At 39.3% G+C, this 18,924-nt stretch overlaps 3 protein-coding genes across 8 annotated transcripts in view; all 3 read left to right on the plus strand.

Annotated features, from left to right (window-relative positions):
* The window catches only part of LOC123251901 (serine/threonine-protein kinase PLK4-like), a 37,950-nt gene extending 27,780 nt beyond the window's left edge, over nt 1-10,170 (plus strand). Inside the window, exons 4-7 of the mRNA XM_044681227.1 lie at nt 8,554-8,703; nt 9,502-9,632; nt 9,738-9,829; nt 9,991-10,170. Of these exons, the coding sequence (XP_044537162.1) occupies nt 8,554-8,703; nt 9,502-9,632; nt 9,738-9,829; nt 9,991-10,084 (467 nt within the window). The 3' untranslated portion in view covers nt 10,085-10,170. The remainder of the gene's footprint in view (nt 1-8,553; nt 8,704-9,501; nt 9,633-9,737; nt 9,830-9,990) is intronic.
* The window catches only part of MFSD8 (major facilitator superfamily domain containing 8), a 146,651-nt gene that overhangs the window by 74,151 nt on the left and 53,576 nt on the right, over nt 1-18,924 (plus strand). The window lies entirely within an intron of this gene.
* Nucleotides 11,715-18,924, plus strand: part of LOC123253120 (protein inturned-like) — a 42,087-nt gene continuing 34,877 nt past the window's right edge. The window contains exon 1 of the mRNA XM_044682409.1: nt 11,715-11,779. Coding sequence (XP_044538344.1) covers nt 11,715-11,779 — 65 coding nt within the window. The remainder of the gene's footprint in view (nt 11,780-18,924) is intronic.

Below are 18,924 nucleotides of genomic sequence, written 5' to 3' on the forward strand. Positions count from 1 at the left end.
TCATGGGAAATGTAGTTTTATACATTTCCCAGATTCACTTGTTACAATTCCCCGTGAGGTCCGGCAAAAAAAAAGGTTAGTCCTTTTTTCTTCGCTGGACCTGTAAAAATAACAGCTTCTAAATTTTTCAGGAATTTGGGGATAAAGAAATAGATGAACAAATGGTTAAAATTAGACGCATTGACAAAAAACCAATTTTGGGGGGCTGTCCCCCACTGGCACAACAGTGTACAATTTAAAACAATACATACAACTCAATTTCAACTCCCCATAGTTCAATCAACTGCACCCCAAAGTTCAATTTTTGGTCTTCATGGTACAGTGAAGGCTTCTCAGACATCTTCATGGTCCTCACCAAAACAAGTTCGTCATCTGGATTCTGGGGAGACGGCAAGATCCTTATCCTGAAATTATTCTCAAAAGAATTTAAACCTTACATTATAGATTACAAAACATACATTTTCTTCTAAGATTTTATATAATTCCCCGTGAAATTACTCCTAAAAGAGTTAAATAAATATATATTTTCACATTATCGAATTTTAAAAAACTTAACAGATATCCCCGTGAGGTAATTCTTAAAACACACCTTTTTTCTAAAAAAAGGGTATCTCAGGTCAGGTAAGGATGACAAAATACAAAGAATAGAATTCAAGAAAAAAGAAGAAAACATTAACTTGTAAATGTAAAATGTGCAAAATCTGGGGAAAATAAACTTAGACCTTTGAATGAAGGTCTGATTAAAGTGAATTCCGCAGTGTGCAATTACCCATCCAGGGCCAGGACTTAAGGAAAATGTCTCTCTCTGATCTGACTTATCATCAGCTTTTTAGGGAAGTGAGCCAAGTAAATAACCAATCTTAGGTGCTTTCTAGGAATCTAAGTCGAGGGGACCCACGTCCTCTAAAGTTTTAGAAAAGACTGGGACTCCAGGACTCAAACCCCAACTTCAAGCCCTAATGTATTGGCATAGAACTGCTATTATGCAGATCTTAGTCAGTCAAGTTTCTGACCATGTGCTTTCTTTAGCACTATTAATGGCTTTCATATTCCCTTCTGGAATCAGAGAGGCATTTAAATCAGTCCTATAGGCTCAGGTATTTGCTGTAGAATCAGAAAAAGGATAAATAATGATTATATATGTACTTCCAGTACAAGATGATAAAAAGGGAAAATCAATTTCTCATTAAAAAAATGTTTTAAAAATCAAAAATATATATATATAGCTTAGAACTAGAAGGGTTATGTTACCCAAAAATGAGACTTTCTATGAGAGAAAGTGGGTTTTACAAATAGCAGATTCACAATGCACATTCAGATAGAGTACCATTATTTCCAATAGCACATTTTAAAACAATAAACAGTGATGTTCAAAATCATATACTTGTTACAACTTTTAACCCTTGGCAAATGCTGTTATTGCTTCCATAGCAAAATGTGATATTTAAAAAAGAAACCTTCTGGTATAATCATCCTCAGATAAGAATATACAGGAGCTCCTTGGCTTCTTGTTTTTAAAAAAAATCCTGGATAGGAATGCTTCTACCCATTTAAGGCAATAATATCTCTTATAATAAAATATATAAGCTTTATCCTTTAAGACAACAATTCTTAAGGATTTAGAGTAAAAGTTAAAAAAGATCTCTTGTAAAATTACAAGGTAATATTTAAAGCATGGAAACTTTCAAGGTTCTTTGCAATTACCAAGACAGAATAAATTTTAAAAGACATGTGCTCTATAAGATGTTCATAGGTGGTACATATAACCGCATTGTTTTTGATACAGTAAGCGTTTAAGTAAATTAGGAAATATAATAACATCATAAGCAGAAACTTCATTAGCGTAAAATGATTCAGTGCAACAGGAAAATCAACGATATAAGCAAGATTAATTTACAAAACTAATTAACAATATACAGTAAGATACAGCCTTTTTAAAACAGAATTAAAGCTCATTCAGTTCCGAGGTTTTAAAAGTTCACCCCTGATTTCAATTTAAGGTTCTTTTGATTGAGTTCTGCTGAGTTTAAGGGGTTGTTTTTTTTTTTTTTTTTTATCACCAGTCTTTGCTATCAGTTCAAAGTTCTGAGCAGGTATGGGGTGAATAGGCTTCCCCTAAGTTCAGTTTTTTTAATCACAAGAAAGTCTGAATAGGCCGTTCCGCCAATAGGTCCACGTGGTGTCGTCCACATGGCTCGGGGTTAGTGGAGAAAAGCTCAGGAAAACTACCCACGAGTAGAGTCTGTGTGGGTTGTTGTCTAATTAGGTCTTTAGAGAAAACACGTGGAAGGCTAGAAATAGGGAGAAAGGGGAATATACCCAAATGGTTTGCGTCAGAGCTGAAGCAGTCTCTGGAGGTCTCGATCTCAGCAAAGGCGGCAGGACTGGGTTCCGTCCTGGAAATCTCAGGTTCTGGAGCTCGGGGTTGAAGTGGAAGTGGTCAGGATCAGCAGCATCAGCAGCATCAGCGGCAGGAATGGAGATCAGGAGATCAGCAGCTGGGCTCTGGGATTCTATCAGAGCCAGCAAGGGCCACCAGGCCCAGGGCATTGAGCAAAATAATTAGCAGCCCAGCGGCAATTAAAACCATTGTCTCTCTTCCCCGTGAAATAGCCTCTAGGCTGGGGAAAATCGGGAGAGGACTGGGCAAGGAAAAAAGTCGCTTCTGAGACTCGGGGTCCCAGAGCCGCATGGCTTCTTCTTAGGCTATCTAGAAAATTGAAAATTCTATTTCCAAACTTCTGGTTGCCATATTTATAAATATGAAAAATGATAGATGCTGGTATAAATATATAAATTAGTATTTTAATTAAAGCCATGTTGATAGATAAAATCATTAGACCACGCGCTTGTAAGCATTCAAAACTGCCGCCTCCATACTGCCTCCTAGCCAAGCCCTACTCGCCCAAGAAGAGAGAGCTTACTGGCAAAAGAGAGCCACTCCCTCCTAACCCACGAGATTTAAGCGCTCCCCTGCGTCAAGACGTCGGAAACGGAAATCAGTTGGACCATGTTGGATCATGGGAAATGTAGTTTTATACATTTCCCAGATTCACTTGTTACAAGCGAGAACAGTCAGTTGTCAAATACTTGATATAAATTTCAAAAGGAGTGTAGTACAAGGAGTCCTGTGTCTTAACATATGTTAAGTGCCGCAACCTCAAGTCTCACACTAGGTTCAAGTCCTTTTTTATTGGTGTAGAAGTCTTAGCAAGTCTCAGCAATCCTCGAAGGATTTAAATTTTGACATCTTTTTGACCTGTGTGCTCTTTTGGCATCATTCAGGTTAGGTACTTGCTTCTTTGGTACTATGTAGATGTCCGTGCATCTTTGCCACTGTATAAATGAAGTCTGCTCCTTTTTGATCCCATTTCTCTGAATCAGACACATGTGCTAAAATGGCAGTTTCGGTAGTTTTTTGGGCAGGCAGTTATAGTTAGAACTAATGGACATAGTAAATCTTCACTAATCTAATAATCAGAAAATCTTTCAATTTAGATAGATGACATATGCTTAAGAAAATGCAAGTTGCACAAGCAATTATAAAAAATGTGTTAAAAATTAAAAATATATATCTCCTATAACAATAACAATCAAATATATATGTATGTATATATATATTGCAATTCATGTCACTTAAGGAGGGGTAGAATATAAAGGGTTCACTCAAGAATTTAGATGCATTTCTTCTTAATTTAGCCATGGTCCACAGTGTGAGTGCAAATGTAGATAAAACAATGGAGGTATAAAAGCAATAATACATCGAAGAAAATACAAAAATTTCACAAAAAGCACAAAATGCAAATCAAGTCAATTCAATACAAATTTCCTTTGCGGTAATATATGTACAAAGAAAATGCCAAATTGTCAAATTCACAAAATACAAGTACAAGGATCGATCAAATACAGTGCAATAACAACAACAAAAAATAGTACAAATTCAGTAATAAGGAGGTCTCAAGTGCAATCAATAGCCATCAATAGAAGTTGTCTGTCCAATTTGTTTATGGACTTCCACAAAGGTATATGTCAAATATAGGATGGCACGAATAAAGTAAGGGGGTAGAGATGCATTGTATTCAAAATTCTGTTTCTTCTTCTTTGCTATTTGGGGGAGATAATACTGAAAAGGGTTAATAGCAACAAAACAACAACAAAAATAGAGTTTAAGGGGCACCATTTTCTGCCCCACATGGAGGGGCAGTAGCACCCTGAGTAGTTTGTAGATGAGCTCCACTTAAAAGATAGTGTTGTGGGGCAGCTGGGTAGCTCAGTGGATTGAGAGCCAGACCTAGAGATGGGAGGTCCTAGGTTCAAATCCAGCCTCAGCCACTTCCCAGCTGTGTGACCCTGGGCAAGTCACTTGACTCCCATTGCCTACCCTTACCACTCTTCCACCTATAAGTCAATACACAGAAGTTAAGGGTTTAAAATAAAAATAATAATAATAAAAAAAGATATTGTTGTGGGCTCAGTTAGTTTGAATTATCTTCCTGATGTATATTCCTAGAATTATCAGTCCTAAAATTGCAATTCCTGAAATTATTCCTGTTATTATTCTGATGGTAGCTGTTCCTGAAGTTATTATTTGTATAGTTGTTGTTTCTGAAATTATTATTATTGTCTCAGTAGGTATTATTCCCAATTGCCTGGAATAGATTTCTACAATTCATCATTACGTGGCCCTTCTCACAGAAGTGGCAGGTCAAGGATCGATAATTAGATCCTCAGAGAGGGGCAAGTGGTATTGTTGTAGTATCATGCCCTCTTTCCTGCTTATCTATTTTATCACATAAAGATTTCAGGTTTTTTTTTTTAATTGTTTCCAATAAATCATTAGTTTCTGCTGTTTTCTCTGCATGTCCTTTTGAGACATACACAGCAGTTCTCCTCAATTCTTCAAGATCCATCTCAGGCCATTTTGGGTAATGCATTTTAAAATAGTCTTGGACCACTATGCAAGAATTATTAACGAACTGACGCCGTATTTGTCTGATATCTTTTTCAGTAGAAAGATCAAGATCTAGGTACATACCTCCCAGCTCAATGAGCCTATCCATGAATTGGGAGGGTGTTACGATTAAAAATGATAAAGACTGATATAAATATAGAAATTAGTATTTTAATTAAAGCCATGCTGATAGGGATAAAATCATTAGGCCACGCGCCTGTAAGTATTCAAACTCCTGCCTCAGGCATTTTACCTTTTTGTATCTTCCCACACCCAGTAGCTAAAGAGGAAGTTCAAAGTCACTTCCCCCTATTTAAAACAGTCCCTCACCTTGAATACGTAATCCAAAACAGGAAACCCATTGGACCACGGGAAATGTAGTTTTTAAGGTCCCCACGTGTCCATAGAAAATATATATATACTTTTAAATGGCATTTCCCAAATTTCAATTAACAAGGGTGTCTCATCATCAGATTGTGTAAGGCAGTCAAATTTTGTCCAAACATCTGGTCTTTAAACACATTCTTGCATTGCTTTGAGAATGGTGACACTAGCATTGTTTAATTGCAAATATTCTGCTGGAATATTATAGCTCCAATGAGGATCTTGAGGTGGCCAGTGTGCAGCATCATGCCCTTGGGCTTTATTAACATGAGAGATTATCTTATTTCTCTCACATTCCATCAGAAAGGCCTGAAGTAATTTTTCAATGTCCTTATAAGAAGGATCATATTGGAAGAATATGTCAGCCATCTTTTTCATTATGGCAATAGGGTTGTCTTCGAAACTAGAGATATCTCTTTTGAATTCTTTAATAACCTGGAGTGTGAAAGGGGTATGATGTCTTAAATTTAAAATTGTGAGCACTTCCCTTAAGGGGAAAAGGCCATCATAGGAATCAGAACTAGTCTGTGGTCTTGGTTTCTTTGGAATTGTGTGCTTACCAAGGCAGTACGAGAGGAACTTGTATGGTAAGAGTACAAGGTTTCCTCTGGGCTGAGGTTGGTTGTGGGCTGGGAAAAGGGACAGGAGAGGATAGGGCACTGGGAGAAGATGGGGTGTCAGGAGAGAAGAAGGAGAGGGGAGGGTTGGTCAGGAGATGCACAACATGAGAGAGAAGTTTCTTCACATCCATCTCTGTATCTATTTCAGGATAAATAGGATTTTCTTCTCTGAGTAGTTTGGGAACAGGCTCACAAAAATTCGAATTAGATATTTGAATGGGATCCTCCTTTTTCACGGGATCATGCAAAGAGTATTTGAATTTTTCCAATTAAAGTTGAACTGCTGCTTGGATTTTTCTTTGCGTTTTGCAATTTGCAGCCTTTTGTGTATTCATTCTAAGGATTAGGAAAAGATTTCCTAGCAGCATTAGGAAAAGGAGGCATTCAGAAACCTTAAATGTTTCCAATTTGGCAAAATCCAAAAGGCTTTCCTGTATAGAAGTGATTATGTTGTGCAGCCTTTATTTATTTATTTGTTTGTTCATTTATTTATTTATCTTCATCCATCCATCCATCCAATTATTTATTAGTTATTTGTCCACCCACCCGCCCATTTATTTATTTATTTATTTTTGGTTGCCAAAAAAAGGGTGGGTTTTTTTTGTTATCTGTATATTATTGGTGCTTCCCTCCAGTGGCAGAAAGGTAGCACTGCAGCTCAGCAGAAAAGGGGGGAAATACTCAGTGCTGGCCCCTAGTGGCCAAGAGATAGTACTACAGAGGGAGAAAAAATTGCTATAGGGGGTGGGAGTTGGAAAGAGAATTGTGGGTAATGGGGCAGAGTTAAAGCCAAAATGGAGGAAAGAGGTGAAGTGGAAGCCCTCCAGGGTGCCAGGAAACCAAGGTAAGTTGAGTTTTATTTCTGGGGGGGAGTTTTAGTGTTGCCTTTTTAAAAGCAAAACTGCTCCAGAGGGAGAGATTGGAGCTAGGCAGGTAAATTAGGGGACAGTCAAGGAGTTTTTAGAAGTAGGCTGGGGTGTGTGGACGTGAGAGAGGAACCAAGGGTTTTCCTGGACCCCTGCTGGGTTTTTTAGTCAGAACCCTTGCTGGGTTTTTTCCCCCGCAGGGGTGAAGAGGGTCAGGGTTAAGGCTCCTGGGCTAGGTGAGGGAGATTAAGACCTGGAACCACTGCTGAAGCAGAGGAGCCCAGCAGGCATTGAAACTGCTTAGTAGGGGAAGGGATCCCCACTGGGCTGGGTTTGGGGCAGAAAGTTTTAAAACTTACTGAGGTTCAGAAGATTGTAGGATCAGCTCCTATCTGGGTTGCCAGAATGTGTTTTGAAAAAGGAAGGAAGGAAATGATGGGAGAAAGGAAGAAGGGAAAAAGGAAGGTAGCCAGAGTAGCCCTCAGCCCAGGTGGGGAAATTAACTCAAACCCTTTGGTACAGAACAAAATTCAGGCTAGACTATAGGAAATATTTAACTGGGTTTATTTAGGTTGGGAAAGAAAGGTATGGGAAAGCTAGGAGGTAGATCTCCAACATAGTTGGGACCAAGACTGGGGGGGTGGGGGGAAGGCACCAAACACCAGCAGCTCTCTCTCTTATACTTTCTCAGACACCTCCCACAAAGGAAGTAGGATGTATCTGAGGAAGTTGTGGTAGGGAGTCCTGGGAGATGTAGTCTCCCAGGGATCAGAAGGGTTTTTTAAACTGTGTACTTTCACCTCGTTTAGTACCAGTGCACTTTGGAAAGTTTTGTTTTAGGGAAATGTTATGTTTATGTGGTATAGAAAAACTTGGATGTTGTAAGAATTAGCAGGAATGATTGTAAAATTGCAAGACTTTTGGCAGATGCTGTTTTCCATTCCATCCATTGCGGGAGTCTAACTCCCACAGGTCCAGGGTCTCGAGGAGGTGGGACAGCATGGGCGTCTTAAGATGAATGAAAGACAGTCTGAATTTCAGACAGGCAAGCATCATGAATACTGCTCTGCTCTGCCTTGAGTAAGGTTTATTTTATATGCCTTGAGATCACACATAATGTTGGTATGGAAATCCATTCTCATCATACATCTTTTCTTAGAGACAATGTATTAAGTCATACTTTTCATTTTCCAGTAACTTTCCATATTTTTCAAGGTATGTTTGACATATCTCTTGGGCTACAGTGGTGGGAAAGTACAGGCTTTTTCATGGGAGACAATTTTCTCCATTTATAATTCATTGTACTTTTATTTAATGTACCTTACCGAATCAGGGATCAGGGAGGGGCAAAACTTGGAGACTATTCTGGCCTGTTTTTGTAGGCACCTGTGTATGGGGATGAGAGATCCTAAGTTAGGGTTTTAAAATCTTTAACATTAACTCTATTTGCTGGTTTGTTGTGAAGTGCCTGTAAGGGTTCTAGTAACAGCCTTTACTGTTCTTCTGATTTTCCCTGGGGCTGAGTAGGGATATTTGATCACTAAATAGGGAGTGTTGGTAAGAAAAGAGTCACACAGGGAGGCGTGGGTGGGTATCCATCCTCCTGTAAATCCTGCCATGCAGATTTCAGGATTCCTTTGTGACCTTGTCATCCGAAGTGAACTTGATGGCCCTCAGCTATCCATAGTCCTCCCAAGAATTAATAACATTTCTCCTCCCTTCCCTCCTGCAGAAAAATACTGGAAAAACTATCAATGTGCTTCCAGATTTGTACAGCTCATGAGATCTAAAACACCTAAAATAACATACTTTTCACAATACGCTAAGTGCATTTTGATGGAGAATTCCCCTTGTGCTGACTTTGAAGCTTGGTTTTATGATGGTGAGTGCTCACTTAAAAGTAAGATTGCTGTTTCCTTCAGGGAATGTATCTATCTGTTATGCTTTGAGACATAGCAGAAACGTGTTATAGGCTTCCTGAGTGGTGGAAACAGGTTGCAGCCCCCCTAAAGGCCTGATCAGTGCCTTGGGAGAGTTGCGGGGCCTGCATCCATTTTAGTAATGGTCATCTCCAGCCCCTCTGACCACATGGCCCTGGATACATCACTTTAGCTCTTCCTGCTCACTGAACCAGAGGCATCAAAACAGCAAACCTCCCGAGTGCAACAGGGGCCGGATGAAAATGTAATTGAGAAAACATTTAACAAAAGAAATCAAATACAGGCCAGCACGTGTGATTTGCAAAGTCAGTTTGTGGCCCGCAGCAGTCCGTTTGTATTTGAGTTTGCTGCCACTGCTCTAGATGACCTGCATTGGCACGGGGCGTTTCCTCACCTGGGAGTTCCTTGTCGCCATGCAATGCCTCTCTCCAGACTTGCCCAGGATGACAGGAAGTGATTTCTATACAGTGTGTCGGTACTTCGGACCGAGAGGCTCCTTGTCAGAATTTGGGCTCTTCTGGCATGATTCTCGAGAACCTCGGTCCGCCTGCCCACCACTGTGGGGCATCCGAGTGACTTGAGATGTCTTGTCGATAAAGATGGAGAGTGAGCTGCAGTGAGCTTTAGCCATCTGACGGGCAGGAAAGAAAGGTATTCTAGGGACAAAGTTGGACAGGATCTTGCGATGAAAGTGTCTGGCAGTTCTTTGAAAAGTGGCTTTAAAAACTTTATTCTTTTAGGAGCAAAAATTCACAAAACCCACGGCTTGATTAACATGATTGAAAAATCTGGGAAATCCTATACTTTGAGAGAGACTGAAGTCAATAACTTGAAAGAAGAACAAAAAGTCTATGTAAATCATGCTAATGAGGTATGGATCTTCTTTTATGTTTACACTTTTATAACCTGATTCTTGGCATCATGTGCAAGTGATACAGGTGAAGTCATGACAAGAGTTCTTTTTTTTCTTAAACAGAAACATCGCTTTTGCCTTTCACTAGAATCTTTTACTACAGAAGAAGCAGCCAGAAGTAGCAGTGATCCCTTCTTTCCGATGATTCTGGGAAGGTATATATGGTTTTACAAAATATGGAGCCTGGTTTGCTAAAAAGGGGGTTCTTTTAAGTTCACTCAGCAAAAGTTGGCCACATCTCAGAATAAGTGACACACATTTTCAGGTGGGCAACTTTTTGGGGGAAGTGTTGACTTGAGAACTTTTCTCTCTTCAGAGAGCCAGAAGACCCCGTTTCCCCACAGGCTATGTGTGGCCCCTCCAACTTTCAGGGATCCAGATTCGTTAGGAAAAGACCCAGGCATCGTTAAGTAGGATGGTGGCAAGCAACACTAGGGCTGCTTACAAGTATAAGGATTGAAATTAAGGGTTTGAATAAATACTTGTGAATTATCAATAATATGGTGGTCTCAGATTTTAATGTTATAGCTCAAAAGTCAAAATAACTTTCAATAGCTTTTATTTACAAAATGGGCCACTCCCAAATATGCAAGACCTATGAGTCCTTTATCTGAGAGCCACTTACCTGGCCACTCTCCTAATTGGACTCCTGGCTCAACCCCAAATGGGTTGTGTAGACACCTCATGTTTGGGGGTCCTCACTAGCTGGGCAGCTCAGGCAGCTGGGACTTCCGAATCTTGCTGGGGAACCTCCATTTGTTAACTGGGAAAGAAACAGTCAGAAAAAAAAATACACTCTTTATTAAGGAAAGGAGTTCAGTGTGCCCTTAAAGTTGGGAAGCTTAAATACCTTTCTAGGGCAACATGGGGGCTAAGGACTAGAGGGATAGTTGATTGACTTCACAATAGTAACAAAAGAAAATGAGGAGTCCTAGACAGGAATGACAGTGAGGGGCTGATGCTTTACAATGGACACAAAAGGTTAAGATGCAGCCAAGGATAGGTAAGGCCTAAGGGGAGAAACCATTGGGGCAAAAGAGATTCTGAACATCAGATGGGATCAGCCCTCCCCACCTAAACTCCTTTAAGGTCTATTGTCAGTCTGAGACTAGTGAAGTTGGACTTCCCTACAGGGAGAAACTAGGGAGACCAGGTCAAACCTGGGGCTGTCACCTTCAAGCTAATGAAAGAGGGAGATTTTAGATATTATAGATATTTGTTTAAAATATGGCCGCCAGGAATCAATAATTCAGATTGATTCCATAATTAAAATAGACCCAAGTCAGCATCCAGTTTAAGGTAGTTTATTTACAATTAGGAAGGTAAAAGGTAGGTAAATAGAGAGAGGGAGAGGCCAGTCCAGGCCTGGATGGAGAGAAAGGCTTAAAAGACTAATTAAACTAGGCTACAAGCCACAAGACTTTAGAAATCAGAGAGGCTATAAGCCTACTTAAGGCAGAGTTTGGAAAGGCCAAGGTAGGCCAAGGAAGTCAGCCTAACTTACCCATGTGACCATTCAGAGTGGAAGCAGTCTGAGGTCTCAGTCAGCACCTTCAGCCCCAAGTCCAAAGCTCCTGAACTCTTGAACTTCTGAACTCCTTCCACTCCTGAACTAACTTTACCAGGTTGTAACCCACGTATTTTAAAGAGATGGTGTCTCTCGTCACTTCCCGTGGGTCCGCCTCTAATTCAAGTGGACAAATGGCAGCCTCTACACTGATTTGGACTGCCCAAAGGGCTGTCCCTTGTTCTTGATTTGTTACTTATAGTCACATGTGGGTAACTATCTCTACTCCCCTTTTGAGGGAGGTGGGGATGATGTAATCTAGGTGCCGAGGGTAAGTAGAGTTTTGACTATGAATGGGCTAGAGTTAATTTCATTTACACACTAAGTAAACTGGGGGTCATTGGGTTTTACTAGGCTACAAGTTTGGGGTCTCTAGATTCCATGTCGACACACACACCCCTTTTGGTCAAGACTGAATGTCACTGACCAATGGTGGAACTCTCACTAATGTGGGGAAACCTTAGGGTACAGGTATGGGTGATTGGCACTTAGGGGCACTCCCCAGTGCCTGGCACATTGGCAGTTGTGCCAGAAAAAGGTAGGCAGTCTACCCTTGGCATATTTTGACAAACAACATTAGTCCACTCCCCCCAAGTCTTTATGTAATGCCTTTGACCTCCTCTCTCCTGCAGACTTCTCTTTGTACAAGACAGCTTTGTTGCTGCAAGAGAAAACTTAAAAGAGATCCATAAACCCATTCTTTAACAGACCTTGATCAACTCCCAACCTACTTACTCACTATAAAGATTACTTATATCCACGCTTCTAACCTTACTCTTGACATCCCATGTCATTGATCCTATTCGTGTTTATTCTGCACCCCTTATAAGATTATTTAGACAACATAATCAGAAAAAAAAATTGCCTTACTTTACCAAAATATCATTTAAAAAAAGCAACCCTACAAACTATAGAAATATAAAAGCAAAAATAAATCCACATCACAGGTTAATCAGGGCTTGTGAATCTGAAAGTAGCCCTTCCTCCGTTCAGTGACCAACATTAAAATACCATCTAATACCAAGAAAAATTCTAATTGAATATTCTATGACGACAATCTCAAAATCATTAAAAATTATATTGACAATTTCAACTTCAAAACAATTTTCAAAGTCTCAAATTAAAATTAACTCCAAAAATTCTCTCAAGATTGAAAATGCTTCTAAATTTCCCTAATTTTAAAACCTGTCACACACCCTCTTTGGGGAGGTTGAGATGCTGGGATTTAAAAAACTGGTTTCATTCACCTTTTAACTACTTAACAACTATAATCATGTTTAAATAGCTTAGACTTTTAGTTGGTGGGGAAAAATGTTGCAACTGAGTCAGCTAATGGAAAGTCTGTAGATAAAAATTCTTGTCAAAATAATTGTCTTGTTGGGGCAGTAACATGCTTTTGGGCATACTTTTCAATTTCCGAGTATCTACTCCTTGGCAATAAAGGCTCCTTTACCACTGAACTTAGACCTAGCGTGTAGGTGATTTCAGTAGGTTCCTAGGCACAAAAGGTTTCCTTATCTCATTGCTTCCTGCCTTTAGGCTTCAAGATGTATAAACTTCACTGCTACTGGGGAGTATTCCATGTACTCTCTGAACCTTGTTTATTAAAAATGCTGCTAGGGGCAGCTGGGTAGCTCAGTGGAGTGAGAGTCGGGCCTAGAGACAGGAGGTCCTAGGTTCAAATCTGGCCTCAGACACTTCCCAGCTGTGTGACCCTGGGCAAGTCACTTGACCCCCGTTGCCCACCCTTACCACTCTTCTACCTATGAGACAATACACCAAAGTACAAGGGTTTAAAAAAAAATGCTGCTAGACTGTTTATATATGTATTGCTTCCCCCCTCTTTGTTGGCATGGATGTTTTGCCAGGTTTTCCTTATGACCTAAATTCTTCCTCCTTTTAAGAAAAGGGACCTCTAATCTGCTACCTCATTCACAGTGGCTAAAAAGTTCTATTTGCCTTCCCCATTCCCATATTCTAGGCCTTGCCTTTCTAAGGCTCCTTCATCATCTGATTACAGAAAATTGCTAGAACAGGAGAAAAGTGGGAAGTAACTTAAACTGAGGGAGAAAAGCTCCCCTAATTTGGAATATTCGTGCCATGCATAAGTAAGTTGGTGATGATGGGCAGTCAGTCACCTGTAGAACTTGACAGAAACCTAGCTGAGCCATTTCTCAGCTCTTCCATTCGCCTGGTGACTGCATCCATAACCAATTTTCCTCCACAGCATTTCTTTTCCCAATTATCTTCCCATATAATTCGCCCTTAGATGTGATTCTCTCTAACCATGCTCATGGTTTAAAATTAAATTATCTTTGGCTATTAACAATTATTTCTCGGCCCCATCATTTCTTTCCTGAATTCTTATGATGCTACTTTGAGACAAACACGTTCTGTAATACTGAACTAGCACTCTGCAATCTCTGCTGTGAATTCTCAAATCTAACAGTTATTACTTTCAAGCCTCTTAACAAAGCAAAATGCTCCTATCTTAAACTTTACCTGCTTTAGCTAAATTTGGGGAATGGCTCTCTTCCTTCTAGGTTTTCTCCTTATAAAAGGGATTTTGCTCAGGGTAAGTATACGAAAATGGCCAAGTTTTTGTCTGCTACAGAAATTTGAAAGGACAAATGAAAGCAATTAAGAAAGGCGATACTCATCTTTTCCCAGTGACCTCTTGGGACACCCTCGGATTTCTCATAGGTGTCTTCTTCGGAGAATCTTTCAGACTCTAGATTGCAGGAAAGTCTTGTCCAGTGATGTCTTGAGATAATAGGGCTTCAGGGGTTCTGAATAAATTCCCTCTGAATAATAAGTCTAGTAAACTTAACCTTAGTAAGTTCTAATCGCTTCACCCACACTCCAGAACTGGGGTGGTAAAATGCAGGGCATTCCTAGAAATTTCTTGCGGAATTTTCCCAGGTGGGGAATTCCTTTCTCTAATACCTGTCGTGTGCCCATGATCATCTATCAGAAAAATAATGCTTACAAAATAAATAAATGCCAAATCGGATCAGTTCTCTCCACTCAAAAAGGAAAACTCAATTCACTATAGGAACAGGATTCCCTGGTCTTTTTAAAACAAAAACTTATCTCTTGTAATGGTTGCACTCAGGAAATTTACCTTAAAAACTCCAAGGGGTACAGGGTCCCTGCCATCTCTGCACAATGCCCATGTCACTTTCAACATTCCAGAATCTTTCCTCATGCATCTGTCCTCTCTAGACCATCATCTCTTACTATAACTTATCCTTTCCGTATAACAGATATGGGCAATTGGCACTGGGAGGCGCTCCCCAAATGCCCAAGTGCCTCAGGCACTTGGACCAGAAAAAGGTAGGCAGTCTGCCTTTGGCAAATTTGACAACATATTACCCGAATCCCCCCCAAAGTCTTTAGTCTCTTGAATCTGGTGGGTCCCAATGAAATGGCTTCAGCATCCTTTCTCATGCTGACTCCTCCTTTGTGCAGACAGCTTCATTTGCTGTAGGGGAAAATGAGAAATCCATAAACACATTCTCTAACAGGACTTGTGCAACTCCCAGTATACTTACTGTAAATAGCTTTTGCAAATAACCATCTTGCATTGTAAATAGCTTTTGCCAGTAGGAGATTCAGATTTTAGAATGCCCAAGGCTGGCATGACATAGTGGAAGACCATTGGAGAACTCCCTATAAATAGGAGATCACCCCAAGGCAAAGGGACTCGACTCAGTTGTGAGTTAGGTGGGTGGAAAGGGTGGAAGGGGAAAAGCTCTCCAGTCAAACTTAGAAGCTCCATCACAAACTTGTGTTAGCTGTCTCACTTTAGGGATCTGCTACTTAGATCAACTGTTCGATCCTGTAATCTGAATTATATTTGATCATCATCAACAGCCATATTCATCAAAACCATCAAGAAAGTCATCTCTGAAGATCAACAGTTATTTAGAACCAGCCAAGTTTAGTTCTGTCATCTAGTAGCTGAAATAGGTCAAGGTTGCCAAGCTAGAGTGGCAGAATTCTGTGCAAGGCTTTTCCCCAAGGGGATCTGGCTAGCTGTTTATCAATTCCTTTTTAGTTTAGCTTAATCCTTTAAACCTCTACCTTTACTCATCATTCCTTGATCCTCACGCCTTCAAGATATTCCTGTTACCTATACATTAAATTTACCTGTTACTAAGATCTGCTTCTAGTCTCATCATATCCAAGAAGTTTCTCACTGTCAATCCTGACAGTTGGGATTGATTCCCTAGCTGAGGAGGATTTCTCAGGCTGATTATCAACTCTTGTCTGAGATTAACTTCCCCTTTTTAAAATAATTAATTTTTATTTTATTTATTTTATTTTTTAGAAAAAAATTTTCCATGGTTACATGATTCATGTTCTTATTATCTCCACCCCTCCAAGACGTCCCCCCTTTCCCCCCCACCACTGGACGCCATCAAGGCTGTGAGGTTAGCATGGCTACTCACAAGCTCTGACGATCCAGCATGGCAGTTTGTCAGGAGGATGGAAATTCCACACTCAGTTTACCCCATGTGATTCTTTTTACAGTGACATTCACTTGTATTGAAATTACTGCAATAAATATCCTTATCCAGCTCAAAGGAGACACAGAAAAACAATACGAGTTCATGGCAAGAACAATCACAGCCATAGACTACCCACTATCCAAAAATAAACCCCTGTACAACCCCCTAGATTATAGAAATTTCCCCTAGAATCAGCCTAGCAAAAAACCAGCAATTAATGCAAGTTTCTAAAGTTCCCAGCAAGAAAATACCTGGCCTGAGTTTGTTCCCAAACTCCTACAGACCATAGAAACAGTGAAACACAAGGAAATTAAGGCAATGACAAATTAGCACAGAATCACCCTACCAGAACTGTATTCTTAGTGATCCTATAACAGAAAAAACACCATGGGAACAAAACATTGGACCAGACATATTATTATATCTTATTGGATGTAATCAACTACCATAACCATTTCCTTGATTTATGATGAAAATGAAGAATATAACGTAAATATATACATGATTTAACTAGTCAAAAGAAAATTAAATATTATGCTTAGCTAGGAACTGATGTACCTTACGCATGGCTGAAAAGAATAAGTTCAAACTAAGCCACCCTGTAATGAATAATTTTTGACAAGCTTACTTCTTTGTTTAACCACAGTAAAATATTCGGTAAATGTCAATCTTGTGATGTTTCAAAAGTTAATATGTGATTTTGAATGTATGGGAAGAAAAAAAACCTGTATAAGATCATAAAGAAAAGAGGGTATAAAAATTAAAATCAGCAGATGGCAAGAGAGAGAGAAGGAACAGCCTCTGCAATTTTGACTTGTACTCTGGCTCATTTTCATTTCATCCTTCACCACACCATCCTACCTCCAGAGACCCGACCAAGCAAAGAGCGGGCTCTTCGCACCCCCCTCCATAGCCAACGTGCATTTCCACTGGTTTCTTCATGTGTCATCTATCAAGACCTATTTCCATATTATTGATAATTGCACTAGCTTGGTCAATTAGTCTATATCCCAAATCATGTCCACATGTTCAAGAAGTTGTTTTTCTTCTGTGTTTCCACTGCTATAGTTCTTCCTCTGAATGAGGAGAGTGTTCTTTTCCATAAATCCCTCAGAATTGTCCTGGGTCATTGCATTGCTGCTAGTACAGAAGTCCATTACATTCTATTTTACCACAGTGTATCTGACTCTGTGTACAGTGTTCTTCTGGCTCTGCTCCTTTCACTCTGCATCAGTTCCTGGAGGTTGTTCCAGTTCACATGGAATTCCTCCATTTCATTATTCCTTTGAGCACAATAGTATTCCATCACCAGCATATACCACACTGTGTTCAGTCATTCCCCAACTGAAGAGCATATCCTAGTTTTCCAGTTTTTTGCCACCACAAAGAGTGTGGCTATAAGTATTTTTGTACATGTCTTTTTCCTTATCATCTCTTTGGGGTACAAACTCAGCAATGGTTTGGCTAGATCAAAGGGCAGTCAATCTTTTAGCACTCCTTGGGCATAGTTCCAAATTGCCATCCAGAATGGCTGGATCAGTTCACAACTCTACCAGCAATGCATTAATGTCCCAATTTTGCCACATTCCCCTCCAACATTCATTACTCTCCTCTGCTGTCATTTTAGCCAATCTGCTACGTGTGAGGTGCAAATATTGATTTGCATTTCTCTAATTATTAAAGATTTAGAACACTTTCTCATGTGCTTATTGATACTTTTGATTTCTTTACCTGAAAATTGCCTATTCATGTCTCTTGCCCATTTATCAACTGAGGAGTGGCATGATTCTTTGTACAATTGATATTAGACTTTTGTCAGAGTTTTTTTGTTATATTTTTTCCCAGTTTGTTATTTCCTTTATGATTTTGGTTACATTGGTTTTGTTTGTACAAAACCTTTTTAACTTAATGTAATCAAAATTATTTATTTTACATTTTGTAATTTTTTCTAACTCTTGCTTGATTTTAAAATCTTTCCTTTCCCAGAGATCTGACAGGTTCTGTGTTCACCTAATTTACTTACACTTTCCTTCTTTATATTCAAGTCATTTGCCCACTCTGAATTTATCTTGGTGTAGGGTGTGAGATGTTGATCTAAACCTAATCTCTCCCATATTGTTTTCCAAATTTCCCAGCAGTTTTTGTCAAATAGTGGATTCATGTCCCAAAAGTTGGGCTCTTTGGGTTTATCATACACTGTCTTGCTGATGTCATTAACCCCAAGTCTATTCCACTGATCCTCCCTTCTGTCTCTTAGCCAGTACCATATTGTTTTGATGACTGCTGCTTTATAGTAGAGTTTAATATCTGGTACTGCTAGGCCATCTTCTTTCACTTTTTTTCATTATTTCTCTTGATATTCTTGATCTTTTGTTCTTTTTTTTTTTTTAATTTTAAACCCTTAACTTCTGTGTATTGACTTATAGGTGGAAGAGTGGTAAGGGGAGGCAATGGGGGGTCAAGTGACTTGCCCAGGGTCACACAGCTGGGAAGTGTCTGAGGCCGGATTTGAACCTAGGACCTCCCGTCTCTAGGCATGGCTCTCAATCCACTGAGCTGCCCAGCTGCCCTCTTTTGTTCTTTTAAATGAACTTTGTAATAGTTTTTTCTAATTCAGTAAAAAAATTTCTTGGTAGTTTCATAGGTATGGCACTAAATAAATAAATTAATTTGGGTAGAATGATCAATTTATATTATGTTAGCTTGTCCTACCTATGAGAAATCAATGTTGTTCCAATTGTTTAGATCTAGTTTTAATTGTGTGGAAAGTGTTTTGTAGTTGTGTTTGTATAATTCCTGTGTTTGTTTTGGTAGATATATTCCTAAGTATTTTCTATTGTCAAGGGTGATTTTAAATGGTATTTCTCTTTCTAAATCTTTCTGCTGTGATGTGTTGGAAATATATAGAAATGCTGATGATTTATGTGCATTTATTTTGTATCCTGCCACTTTGCTAAAGTTGTTGATTATTTCCACTAGTTTATTAGTTGATTGCCTAGGATTTTTTAAGTAGACCATCATATCATCTGCAAAGAGTGATAGCTTGGTCTCCTCATTGCCTATTATAATACCTTCAATTTCTTTTTCTTCTCTAATTGTTATTATATATTATATTATATTATATTATATATTATATATATATATATATTAAATAGTTAAATAATAGAGG

This window comes from Gracilinanus agilis, chromosome 6, assembly GCF_016433145.1.
Source record: "Gracilinanus agilis isolate LMUSP501 chromosome 6, AgileGrace, whole genome shotgun sequence".
Taxonomy (NCBI): domain Eukaryota; kingdom Metazoa; phylum Chordata; class Mammalia; order Didelphimorphia; family Didelphidae; genus Gracilinanus; species Gracilinanus agilis.